The sequence below is a fragment of the Blennius ocellaris genome (assembly GCF_963422515.1).
Source record: "Blennius ocellaris genome assembly, chromosome: 2".
NCBI classification, from domain to species: Eukaryota; Metazoa; Chordata; class Actinopteri; order Blenniiformes; family Blenniidae; genus Blennius; species Blennius ocellaris.
The window spans coordinates 23058120-23071836 of NC_137651.1; the positions used below are offsets into that span (position 1 = coordinate 23058120).

At 38.8% G+C, this 13717-nt stretch overlaps 1 protein-coding gene across 1 annotated transcript in view; it reads left to right on the plus strand.

The window, feature by feature from the left end:
• The window catches only part of cadm2b (cell adhesion molecule 2b), a gene marked incomplete at both ends in the record, with an annotated part of 192951 nt that overhangs the window by 156580 nt on the left and 22654 nt on the right, over positions 1–13717 (plus strand). Inside the window, 2 exons of the mRNA XM_080514005.1 lie at positions 6897–7049; positions 9195–9332. Of these exons, the coding sequence (XP_080370131.1) occupies positions 6897–7049; positions 9195–9332 (291 nt within the window). The remainder of the gene's footprint in view (positions 1–6896; positions 7050–9194; positions 9333–13717) is intronic.

The following is a 13717-nucleotide window of genomic DNA, read 5'->3' on the forward strand; positions in this document are numbered from 1 at the left end:
TCAAAACTGATGCGCCATATTAGAGTAAGTCATTTTAACTGCAGCTCCATATGTGAGGACCGACTTCCTGTGCATGGTACTCCGAGACAAGCCTTGGCAAAACTGGCCTGGATTGTGGAAAGCTAATCCGACACGGCTCTCGTCTTAGGAGACCTCAGTGCGCTCTTCTACTGACATGGTTGGTGGTGCAAAAGACTGTCAGTGAAACAAGGCAAACATTACTTTGCATCACAGGACCATAGCGGCGGCACCCCTTGCCCCGAGGGAGGAGGGGGACCAGGGTGTCAGTTTTACTGATTTGAGACAGCATTGGTAATGCCTCCATCACACGAGATGTACTGCTGCCATGCTATTAAGCTGCCAGTCTGCAAGGCTGCAGCATGCACAAGGTCAGGGTGCAGATTTATGTTTCCGCCTAAGCAGAATGAACAGCAGAAGAGCTATCTAGGGTTTGGGGGAAATGAACCTTTTCATCACATTGATTTCCTAAAGCACCTGGAAAAAAGCTTTGTCAGCCGTTGGCATTTGGGTCTGATTGTGACGGATCTGCCCACAATCTGGGCTCCTAGCCTGGATTGGATTCTAGTTTCCTGGCCATATGCTGTTTGAGTAATAGATAACACTTGTCTTTGGGTTATTCAAACCTTTGTACATCTCATTCTATCAATATGTCATTGACCCATGTGCTGTTTAATGCCCGCGGCTGTGTGACAAAAACTCATCAGTCAAAACCATCAATTGTTTAACTATAGGGTGTTTCTCACTTTATTCGTTTTATCAACCTCATTTTATCAGCTTCTAACATTGAGGTGTATTTCAGTTTTGAAAGGTAATGTGGTGTTGTTTAGAAGATACAGAGAGCAACCAGCATCCTACCTGCTCACTTGAAATAATCACTGGCATGTCCATCAGCTTCCATTCATTTACATGCATTTCATTTCAATTCATCCAGTTGCTTTCAATTCACTTGAATTCAATTCACTTCAGTTTGATTCAATTCAATTCCATTATTTCGATAGTACAATTATTCCTAGGCTTCAGTCATTCTACAATATTTGATTCCATTCCACTCTGTTCCTTATTATTACAATTACATTCGCAACTCCAATAAGTTAAGTTAGGTTGAATCCCTTTATATTCCATTCCAATCAGTTTTATTCCATCCTTTCAATATAATACATTTAATCATAACTTGCTTTTAACTTTCCAAAAATCTTTAAAATACAGAATAATTAAGGGTCACAGTTCAGACTGTTGAAGAGAGAAAATAAATATCACTATGTTATTCATATGTTATGGTCTTTAGATCTTTCCTAATTTTTTTTCTTCTATTTGGTTGCTGGTTTTGAGTTGTTTGTAAGATGCATATGTTCCAGTTGACTCTCTAGAATTTATAGGATAAGCGGCAATTACCAATTTATTATTTTCTATGCATTGAAATAATACCAGGAATAAATTCATTTATTTATTTATAATTAAATTGGATTAATTTCTATTGTATTTGCATTTATAAAATCAATCTATTCAATGCAACATGATTCACTTATACTCGACTCCATTCCTTTTCAATTAATTTGAAAGCTTTTACGAAAGAAAAACTGCTTTTCCTGATACTGAATCTTTATTGAATTGGGACAAAGTTTCGAATGGAATCCAACATATCAGATTTATTGAAACCTATCCAATGATAATTGAACTATTTCCTCGAACCAAACCTGACTGGTCTGTTAACTTTCAATGTTAACTTGACCGAAATGTCCTGATGAATGGTGATTTCACTTGACAAAAAGAGACCGAATTCCTCTTGGTTTACCTAACAGTGAAGGCGAGAGAGCTTCCTGAGAGCATCGAAATTGCTGCTGCTGTCAAGAAACACAACAATTTCAATGTCTGTGAAGGCAGTTGACAAAGATCTTGAAATATGTGCTTCAGTAAATTGCCAGGCCTTAAAAAAACAAAAAAAACATAGGCTTCATGGAGGTGAAACTTAAAAACAACCCAAACCAAACATCCATGGCGCACGATTAAACACAAAGAAATTTGAACTAAATCCAACTCAAAAACTTTGGGATCTCAAGTAAATAGGTCTGAATTGCAAATACGGTTTATTTGCATTTTACGCGTTAAGTTATTCTAAACTCTGTACTCACAAATTAGGTGTACCAGTAACTCTGAGTAGGACGTTTTAACACGATGCTCAGTGTGTTTTCCAAACAGGCATAATTTTGTTGGCACATGAGTACTATGAAGCTCTGATGTAAGCCATAGTTTGCTCATTTTAATAAAAGTAACCAAACACTGAGTGGCGGATTACGCAACAGTAACTTGGCAAGTTTGTACGAACATTTTAATCCTTCTTGTCAACATCAAGTCCGCTCCGACAGACATCCAATTGAGCTGATCACAGCTGCTGGAGTGAACGTGCTCATTTTTATGCCATCAGATTTTGGACGTACTGCCACTTTAACCGTGAGACGTCAACTTCCCTCAGCACGCAAATCCCTTTTACAAACCCGAAACGAAACACTCATCGGCATCTCAGAGGTGTTTGTGCTTCAAGGAACAGTCTGCTGAGCAGAAGAGAAAGTCGGCCTGTTTCTTCCTGTCTGTCCCTCCATCCATTACAGAGATAGAGGAATAAGGGCTAGGGGAAGTGTGGTATGTCATCTTATCCAACGCTTTGATCCTCCCAGTCTGTACTTCCACATCTCCTCGGTTCCCATACGATGTTTGCTCAGACCCCATCACCTCGCCAACGCAACCATCCACCAAAGGGTTGCTGTTTTCTCCCAGAGCCTCTGGGTATTTTCAGGCTCAGTTGTGAGGATGCTTAACTACAAAGAAGACCAGGCAGCTTTGTTCCAGGAAGCTGTTTGCTACAGTAAGACTATCAAATGTTTGTATTAAGCCCCTTAGCACATAATCAGCTGGCTGTCTGATGGCACAGCTGGTTATTAAGTTTTAATTCAGGCTTGAGGAGGTTTTTTTTTTTTTGGTACATAGAATATATATATATATATATATATATACATACATACACACACACACACACACACACACACACACACACACACACACACACACACACACACACACACACACACACACACACTTTAGTCTTATACAACAAAGTCATTACTCAATCACCAGTCTTTTTTTAGTCACGTTTTTTAGTGGCAGTATGATATATGATAATGATCAGAAATGGTGTGATGTAACAGAAATCAAAGCAGTGTTTGTTCTAATAATCATTTTTCAACAAACTATATAATTTTGTAAAATCTTTGCTGTGTGTTCATCTTTAATACTCTACTGTAATGGACTAATGGAGTTGAGTACTGTGGACTCAGTAAAGAAGACCCACTATTGTCGTCCTGCTGTTTCTCATAGACCCCAGTTACACAACAACAAACACGTAAAGCACATTGTCTTTTTTACTTTGGTTGTTTGTCTTTGTTGTTTTGTTTTTTTTTTGTATATGATCGGAAATAAAATTTTAAATAAATAAAAATTTTCAAGTGAAAATGAAAAAAATTTGTCAACTTTTTGGGGGTGTCTGTTCACATGACAAAGATGCTCTGAGCCAATGAAAAAGCAACTTTTTTGAAAACACTCAAAGTCACATCTCATCGAAAGCAGGGACAACCCAACTTTTACAAAAAGCAAAAAATGCTGCAATTTTGTTTCAGTGCAAACGAGGGAAAATGCAACTTTGTGAAAACACTCCAAAATTGTTTCTGTGGAAATGGGGGGGGGGGGGTCTTCTGCATATACGTGAGTAAATGGACAATACCAACAAAGGTGGCCTCCAGTGGCATGACGACCAGACCATCTTGTCCTGGAACTGATGTTGTGTAAATAGATCCCCAAAACTCTACAAACTGAGCCTGAATCTTCCGGCTTTGAAGAGAGAGTGCTTACTATTACACCACACACTTGATGTTATGGATTATATCACAGTTCCTGAGCAGCACAGTCCTATTGAGCACTCCCAGTTCTTCAATGAGATCCTTTCTGTGTGTTTGTATGTTCTCCATTTTGGATGTGTGACATTTCTCCATGCACTCCTGCTTCATCCCACAGTTCACAAAACATGCATTTGAAGTTGATTCATGAGTCTATAATGGCCTGAAGTGTGTTTGTAAGTGTGTGTTGGACCGGCTACCTGTATACCGTAGTCAGCCGGGATCGACTCCAGCTCCCTGTGACCACACGCAGGATAAAACGATAGAAAGACGGATTGATGGAAACAACTTGAGTGATAAGCAATTTTCATTCTGCTTTCTTTTTTATCTGACACCCTTACCTTGGCTGCAACAATTAAAACGTAATTAGCACCAACTCCTGCTGCATTTTGCCAGATTTTTTTCCCTGTGTAGTGCGATTCAATAGAGTTCAAATTACTCCAGATGAAAGGGGGGCCCTGGGAGAAAGCTGGCCAGGCCTTCAGGGACCGAGGATTAAGAACGAGTAATTTATTCAACGAGGAGCACTTTTCTCCCTGCCCTCTGCAGTAGGCAGCTTCTGCATTTAAAAACTGTACAGTATGAGAGATGACAGGTATAGGATGACCTTTTCAACTCTGATGTGTGGTTTTAAAAGGTTTATGGATGAGCACTTCTGAAGGTGTCTGGCAAGTTAAGGACACTTCAAAAATGTTTGTTTCACAATATGATCGGATCAGGTGTGTTGTATGGAGTGGTTGACCCTCTTATGACGTAAACACCTGGAATAGTTTTGTTGTTGTTGTTTTGATTATTTCTTGACTTTATAGCTGTACAATTGTCAGAAAATGTGAAATTATTTCAATAATATTGTGTGTGTGACTGCGTGTGTTAAAAATGTGTGACACACATGTCATCTAGTCATATTTCAGAAGGTCTGTGCCACTGTGATAACTAGTATATGAGTTCATTTATTTATCTATTTATCTATTTATATTTAAGTCAATCAAAGCTTTACCAAGCTGGAAAGGAGAAAGTCTAAATGTATCTCTCTACCCATTAACTCAAAACACTGACTAATATTTTATAATTGGATGCTATTATATGTATATAAAAGTTATTATATAATATACTGCTACCACTACCACTAATAATAATAATAGTAATAATAATGATGATATTAATAATAATGACAATAATAATAATAATAATAATAAGAAGAAGAAGAAGAAGAAGAAGAAGAAGAAGAAGAAGAAGAAGAAGAAGAAGAAGAAGAAGAAGAAGAAGAAGAAGAAGAAGAAGAAGAAGAAGAAGAAGAAGAAGAAGAAGAAGAAGAAGAAGAAGAAGAAGAAGAAGAAGAAGAAGAAGAAGAAGAATGTTGACAATAATAATTTAATAAATTATCTTGGTACATGGTGGACGACAGAAATGTTGGTTCAACCTTCAATTCTTGATCAGGAAGAAGCTAAAACACAGAAAACCTGATTCTTAGTCTTGATAATCAAGACTGGCATTTGTGTTGCAATCAACTGATGAGGGACTGATGGCAACACAACCTTGCGAGGTAAATAATCAATATGGCTGTTTTATTGATGTGAAGCCTCCAGAAGGGCTTTAAACCTTAGTGACTCTTTCACAGTTTTACACTGTGTGACCAATCTTTGTTTGAATGAAAGACAGGCTTATATGGTCTGCGAGTCTCGATTCACATCCTATAAATGGAAGATTTTTTTTTTTTAAATACACACCAAAGATAAACAATAGTTGTAATAGTTGCGGACTGTCTATGATGACAGGTGTGTGTAAGTTAACTCTCAAACTTGAATGATTGGACCTTGACATCATTTATTCCCATGTAATCTTTGAGAGAAAATCTTCAGCAGAGCAATTTTTGGTCCCTGATAACACAAACTGATTGGGAAATGTCTGAGGTGAATATAATGATGCCTTGCAACAACCACAAATGAAAAACATTAAATCCGACTATAATGTAATACTATGAATGGAATTGGTATAAAGTAATAGAAAAACTCCAATTTATCACATCATTAAATCGTAACAGGTTTGTCAAACACATTGTAGTTCACACACAGCAACATTTTTCTCATGAATGGACAGGGCTGTTGAAATAGTTGCCATAATAACCTTTAAATTTAAATCTTAAAGGTTTGTCTTTGTCATGATGGAGACTACAATCTCAACATAAAGCCAAGTTTAATGGAACCTTCTGGTTCAAAACAATGAAATGTCCCAAAAAACTCCTGCAGCTGTTTCATCATGAATGTTTTGTACAAATTCACTCTGACAGCGTTGCTTGGTGGTTTGGCTACTTGTTGCAAAGAAATAAAAAGATAACATAAAAAGATTTTTTAATTAATTAAAAAAAGAAATTGACACAGTCAACGTTTCAGTCTTAATGCAGTATGGCTGGCAGCCATGTTCTGCATCTAATTTCTTTCAAATGAAGCAAATCACACTGTGGTGTTTAAATATATATATAACAGTAGAATATATAAACAGTTCACATTCACTCTAACGTGGCTTCACAATGAGCAGAAAAAGTCCTGCTGCTAAAAATCACGAGGTGAATCAGTACCTTGAACGCAGGTGATTACCTCAATAAATATCATAATCATAGACTGTTTTTTCCCCTGCTCTTTTGCTCCAATGCATGCCACTAATGCCTTCTGCATCCTTGCTGACTGTGGATAACTCTGCCAGCCCAGAATGCAAATGCAAAGAAAGAGTCTCAGACCAGTGGGCACAATATGCGTTTGCAGCATTTGACAAGCATTTGCAATAAATTCAAACTCAGAGTATTCCAACTTGTTATGACAAAGGTCAACGGGCTCTTTCTGTCGAAGTTGGCTGCCATCACTGTATTCACACTGATTCTGTCCATTGCTAAACCTTTCTGAATCCTTTTCTTGTGTTTTCCCCCGTCTGTTGCAGCTCTGAGGGATCACAGAATCGAGCTGGTGCGAGCCACGTCACAGGAGCTCACCATCAGGATCGGCGACGTCAGCCTGTCAGACGAGGGCCTGTACACCTGCTCCCTCTTCACCATGCCTGTCAAGACCACCAAGGCCTTTCTCACTGTTTTGGGTACACGTGCCAACTTACAGAGCATCCTCCACAGGCCAATTACTCCTGACTAATTATTCCCAATCTGACACCTGTACATTATGAATCATTGCCTCTGGCACCAAGAAATCAAACAACTCGGCATTGTATTTTGTATTTGTCTGCCAGGGTTTCAACCAAACTTTATTTATGGCACCGTTTATACGGTGTCATTAAAATGGCTCATCAAAAAAACATGACAAGTACAAGTTTCAATCCAAGTTTTTTTTTTTACTTTCATAATGACATATTGGCGATAAGGATTAAAGCTGAATTCATGTCATGTGCATTAAGTTTTCTTTGCAGCGTGAATGATAAAGCATGGTGTCATAATCTATGATGAATATATGGGTAAAGGTAAACAGAGGTCCAGAACACCAGCATTTGTAAAAGTGCATTTTTCAAATTCTAGAAATCTCACTAAGGAGTATTTATCTCAAGCATCAGCACAACTTTTTAATCACGTAATCTGTCGATGTCTGCAAGTTTTCATAACTTGATTTGAAGAAACTGACAAAAGGGTCTATACTTCAGGGGTCGCAACAGCTGATCATCTGCCTCGAACCCCCACCCCCCCTTCTCCTGTTACACCAACCATCCACATTTCCTCCTTCACTACTTTCATGAATCTTCTCTGAGGTCTCCAATGTCCTCTGTCCAATATATCTGCTATCTCTCCACAGCACATGGTCAAATCATCTCACCCTCTCCAACTTTATCTGTAAACTGCTCAACCTTAGTTGTCCCTCTGATCTCTTCATTTTTAATCCATCCTGCTCACTTCCAATGGAAATCTCTGCATCTTCATCTCTGCCACCTTCAGCTCAGCCTCCTTTTAGATCCACTTTCCTAAAAATGATCCATTCCTTTAGCCTCGGATGAAATGGAGGAATGTTATTTTTTAAAAGCACATTTGAACCCAGGTATGATTGTAATTGCTTTTTATTAAGCCCCATGAAGTTTACTATATTTTTTTTCTTTTTTTCTTTTTTAATTAAATTGAACGAAGGATTTCAAATCAAACTAATACCATCCAGTGTGACTAAATCGTTAGATAGTTTCTCTCTCAGATAAAACTGAAATTATTATATTTGCCCCAAAACATCTGAGTTCAGAGGCAGAGCATTACAGCCCATCAGAATAAGAACATCAGTTTTTCAAAAGCCTTTGTCTTTTTATGGACAAGCAACTAGTTTAACAAATTGAACAGTATCATCTCGTTTCATAAATAGATGTGTGTATCATCTGCATAACAATGGAAGTTAATTTAATTTATTCTGATAATGTTCCCTGTATAATGTTAAATGTATTGGACCTAAGACAGAACCTTGTGGAACTCCATGTTTAACTTTAGGCTGAGCTGAAGAGTCATAATTAACATAAAGGAAGTGGAACCTGTCTGATAAATATGATCGAAACTAATTTAGTGCTGCACCTTTAACCTCGATGAAATGTTCCAGTCTCTGGAATAGGATTTTATTATCACTAGTGTCAAATGCAGCACTGAGATCCAACAGGATAAAAACAAAGACCAGTCTTTTGTAAAAGATCATTAATAACTTTGACTTTGTCTCTGTGATGAGCACTAAATAATGGCTGACAGCCACAAATTTGACAAAAACAGAAGGACAGCTTTCAAAGCTATTATTTCCTCTAGAATTTTCGTTTTAACTCAACTCAAAAAAAGCAATGTTTTAAAACACTTACATGTGCATTTCCAAAATCTTGTGAAGTACTTTTGCTTTAAAGCCTTTTGTGAAAAGTACAGTTAGTCCTGTCTCTGATTCTGTCTCTCAGAGGAGAATAAACTCAAAGTGAGTTTCTCTGTCAGTATGTTTTCTGTTGGGTTTGTTGTGTGAGAGGGAAACAACTTGCAACCCTCACTGTGTTGTTCCATGTCTCTCTCTCTCTCACGCACGCACGCACGCACGCACGCACGCACGCACGCACGCACCCACACACACACACACACACACACACACACACACACACACACACACACACACACACACACACACACACACACACACACACACACACACACACACACACACACACACACACACACACACACACACACACACACACACAGTACGTTATTTAGACTTTCCCCTTCATGCACTACAGGAGTGCCAACAAGGCCAGAAATCACGGGATTTACCAAGCCGGCCATGGAGAGGGACGTAATCACCCTGACGTGCACCACATCAGGCAGCAAACCAGCCGCCATCATCCGGTGGTTCCGAAATGACAAGGAGGTCCAAGGTAAGCATGTGGTGTGGATTCCACGTCCACGGTTGCTCCTCCTGCCCTCGTGGGGGATATGTCTTTACTGTCAAATATTCTGCTGCCGAGTGTCCCTCTGCTCATCTTCATGCGTCGTCCCACTGGCCGGCAAGGTGAAGCGGGGCCATGATTCACATGGCTCGCAGCTACCGCCGTCGCCGCCCTTGGAGGCTGTCAGAGGATGCCGGACTGTTCCTACCTGACCAAGGTGAAGACGCGGAGGACTGCATCTTGCTGAATTTAATTAGAAAGCTAAGTGCGGCATAAACAGCAAGATCTGAAATAACTCTAGTTGCCGTTCAGTACTGATCTACCCAGCTGATTCATCACAAAAAAATCTTACCAAGCATTCATCTTGTAAACTGCTTTATCTCACTCAGGGTCACGCAGTGCTGGAGGCGATCACAGCTGACTATGAGCAGAGGCAGGGTAAGCTGCAGACCAGTCACCAGGGCAAAGACAGAGATGCAGAATCACATGCAAATACATTCACACTGTGCAAAATCACGAATTAACCTTGCATGCATGAAATTGGAGAACCAGAGTGGGAACATATAAACTCCACACAGGAAGGTTCCCAAATCCAGATGTTCTTGCTTGGACTTCTAACCTCTACACTATTGTGCACCTGTGAAATCTTACCAATCATGAATACCTCTGATCATTAGAAATGAGAACGGCAAGTCGGTTGTTAGCTTTTTATGATTTATACAGTTACTAGTCAAATCCCTCATGAACACAATAAAACTGAAAGGAAAATGAGTTTGAAAATTTAAAAGCAAATAAATTGGAAATTGTTGAACAACAGATTCTAAATTACCTGAGTCACTACAACGCAGTGGCGGGCCGTGCATTTCAGACCTAGGACTTCACTGCTGGTCTGAGTCAATCCAACCCTCAATAACTTTTTTATGGCTACAAAAATCATGTTACTATGCCGAAATGCCACATAAAAAGCCTTTGCATCACAGATAGATACTCGTGTAGTCAGAATAAATACCTTTAGAATGAAAAAAAAATCCAAGTTCACCTCTCTTCTCCTGCTGCAGCTGCATAAAAATAGCGGCTGCTTTTCTCTTAACGTCTGGGGATCGAGGAGGGTGACAAATGTCAGTTTTTCATGTTCTTGAAAATAATATAATGGCAAATAATATAATCCTGAATCCTGCCATGGAGTTTGTAGTGAGCACTAGTAAACCGAGCGCTTGGAGTGCTGCGGTGCGTTCATCGACCTCTTGGAAAAGTCCCTCTTGAAAATTGTTTTGACAATAAATCTGCAACCAAAATGTTCATTTCTTCAACATTTCAATATGCCTGATAAATTCCCCCAACAAGTCCAACTGCATTTTGGTGCAGGAGTTGGCTCAACGCCGCAGCGGATTTCTCCATGGAGACTACAAGCAACCAATTCACAGAAAGAAATACCATTTCCAGCAAATCATCCTTGTGGAATTGGGGTCCAAAGTACATAAAAGCCTAATTTAAACCGTCCTGTTTGTGCATGATGTCACTATTACTTTTATTGTTAGTGACCTGCAAAAATAATATGCCACCTTAAAAAGTGCAATCTAATTGTGTGAATTCTGGCCTCTTTTTTTTTTTTAGCTTCTTTGCTGTGTGGAGTTTTCATGTTTTCCCCAGGTACACCGGTTTCGACATTCGTATCCACAGGCATATAAGTCGGCGGGTTTATTGCTGACGTTGGCTTGAACGTGTGATTGTCTGTGATGGACTGGTGTGCCCTTCCTTTCGCCTCTTGTCAGCTTTGATCGGGCTCCAACCCCCTGTGACTCTTAAGTTGCTGAAAGCGGAGAGAAGATGGATGGATCGAGTTAATTGACTTTTCACTGAACAGACTACCTGTCATGTCCAGCTTGAGATGCTAAACAACCCATTACAGGTTCATTTTAAGGATAAGAGCAGAAGAGTTGAACCTCCGTGCGCTACAGTGCAAATTGTGTTTGCATGTGTGGCGCCGCTGCTGGACTTCTCATTTGTTCTTGTCAGCCGCCGTATCGCAGCTCTCCCTAAACCGAGGTCTTTATTTATTTATTTTGCTCATCGAACAACCGCAATTAGTTTCGCGAAACAAGTCATGGAAAGGAGAATGCACAAGAATGCAAAGGTAGAAAGGCCAGATAACTAGTCTCACTCGGCCTGAGACATCGCATTCGGCTGCAGATTGTGTACTGCACTGCGAGCCCATCAGTTTAAAAAAAAACAAAAAAAAACTGCAGAAGTTTTCTCTGGTTACTCAGTGTGTCTTACAAGCTTTCACTTTTGTGTATTCCTCTCTCCAAACTGTCTGAAGCTCAGCACTTTGTATTTTCGTAGCTTTTATCAGCACCATATTTCTGCTTTTAAAAAAAGACAAAAACATTTAAAAAAAAAAAAAAAAAAAAAAGGAAAGGAATGTTTTTCCTCAATTTGATAGCAGAGGTATGCTGCACGGAGCTCTTTAATGTAACAGAGCCTGCTGTGGAGGCTCTGTGTGACAGTTGCTCCTTATTGAAGATTTGCACCAGAGAGCTTTTCTTGGTGGTTCTGTCTGTGTCTGCCCAACATGGCATGTTGATTGATGGCAGAGGGGCCAGGATATGAAGTTTTCTTGTTGAAATGACATGCACGTATCTTCCTGAAAGGCCAGTCGGAGAGCTGGCACACAGCATTACAACCAGACTGGCTGTCCGTCTCGAGTGGCATTGAGATGATCTCTTTTGTGTTTTATTTTTTTGAAATGCACTTCAGAAGCGATTTTTTTAAAGCTTAAAAACAAGATCCCAACATTCATATGGAATGAAATATAAATGTAAAATGTAATCTAATAGTGTTTAAGAGGTGATGCCGTTTTATAAGTGCATTGTGGTTACTATTGACAGATATACATTTTGATCTCTGTGCTGAAACCATATGGTAGTGTGATATAACATTTACACATTATGATAAAATGGGAGAGCATGCTGTGGGTTTTTTCTATATAAACTAATGGGTTTATATTCCACAACAGGTTTTATAGAGATGTAAGTGGTGTTCAATGAATAGATTTTGTCTCCAGTCATTATAGCACATATTACTGAATAAAAAATAATGTACATGACAGGATGTGAGCTCCAATATGTCGTGTGTGTGCGTGCACACACACACACACACACACACACACACACACACACACACACACACACACACACACACACACACGCACACACACACACACACACACACGACTTTGTAGAAAAGAAAGCCTTGTGCCTCAGATTCACATTTATCTTCATTACATTGATTATCGTCTCCCATTGTTACTCCTGTTTTCATAATGTGCAAATAGCAGTATTATTGTAATGTGATTGAGCCATCAGCATTGTGCACATGAGTTTATTCCTAGAATCAGTAAAAAAAAAAAAAGAAAGAAAAAGAAACAAAACTAAATGTTATATATATACAATGAAAATCTCCAAATAAGCCAAAAAAAACAAAGAAAAAAACAATGCAGGTCTTTAAAAGGTCTACATGTATCAAGCAAGTTTGTGGAAGTTAATGAGGCACTCCTCCTCCAGTAAACAGGAGTTTAGTGACACAGCAACTATTCCCAGAGCTAAAGCTCATAGCTGGCTCAAAAGGGGGTTAGACAGACGGCAGCTGTGCAACTACTTAAATGTTTGACAAAAGTGACCAATGCTAATGCTAATTATTAATTGTGACTGTGCTCCTGATTCAATAACAGAAATTACTTACTAGTATGTTACTGTGCAAACCAGTAAGAATTACCACACTGTATTTTGTCTCATTTTACAGAGCAAAAAAATAATTAAATCAGAATTAAATCATAAGACACTTACTATATTTTGACAGCAAAGAAAGAAAATGGTTATATTCCAATATAATTACAAAAAAATGACTATATATTGAAAATATAGGAAAGGAAATATTCAGGAATCAAGGTAATAATATGACATGGTGCAAAGATTTTTATCTACATTTTTTGTTCAGTTTTTTTTAAATACATTGTAATGATAATAGTACTGGGGACAAGAAGTAGATATGACTTTTGCGGTGGTGACGAAAGTGTTTGTTGTATTGCGTAGCACTTAAATGTCAAAATGAAATAATATGCCAATTGTTTTATCACAGGACATACTGCACAAATATCACAAATATAAATATGTGCTGTTAATAACAGCGAAATGCAAACAACTTGCCTCATTACCAAATGCTGTATGTTTTGACAGGTTGTGCAGCCAAAAATGACAGTGATTTAGAAGTATATTTCAGCAGGTTATGCAGAGTCTATGTATGTATGTCCCTGGTGGGAAGTGATGATTCCCCACATTCATATTTGATGCAGCAAATAGCGCGTTTGGCTTCAC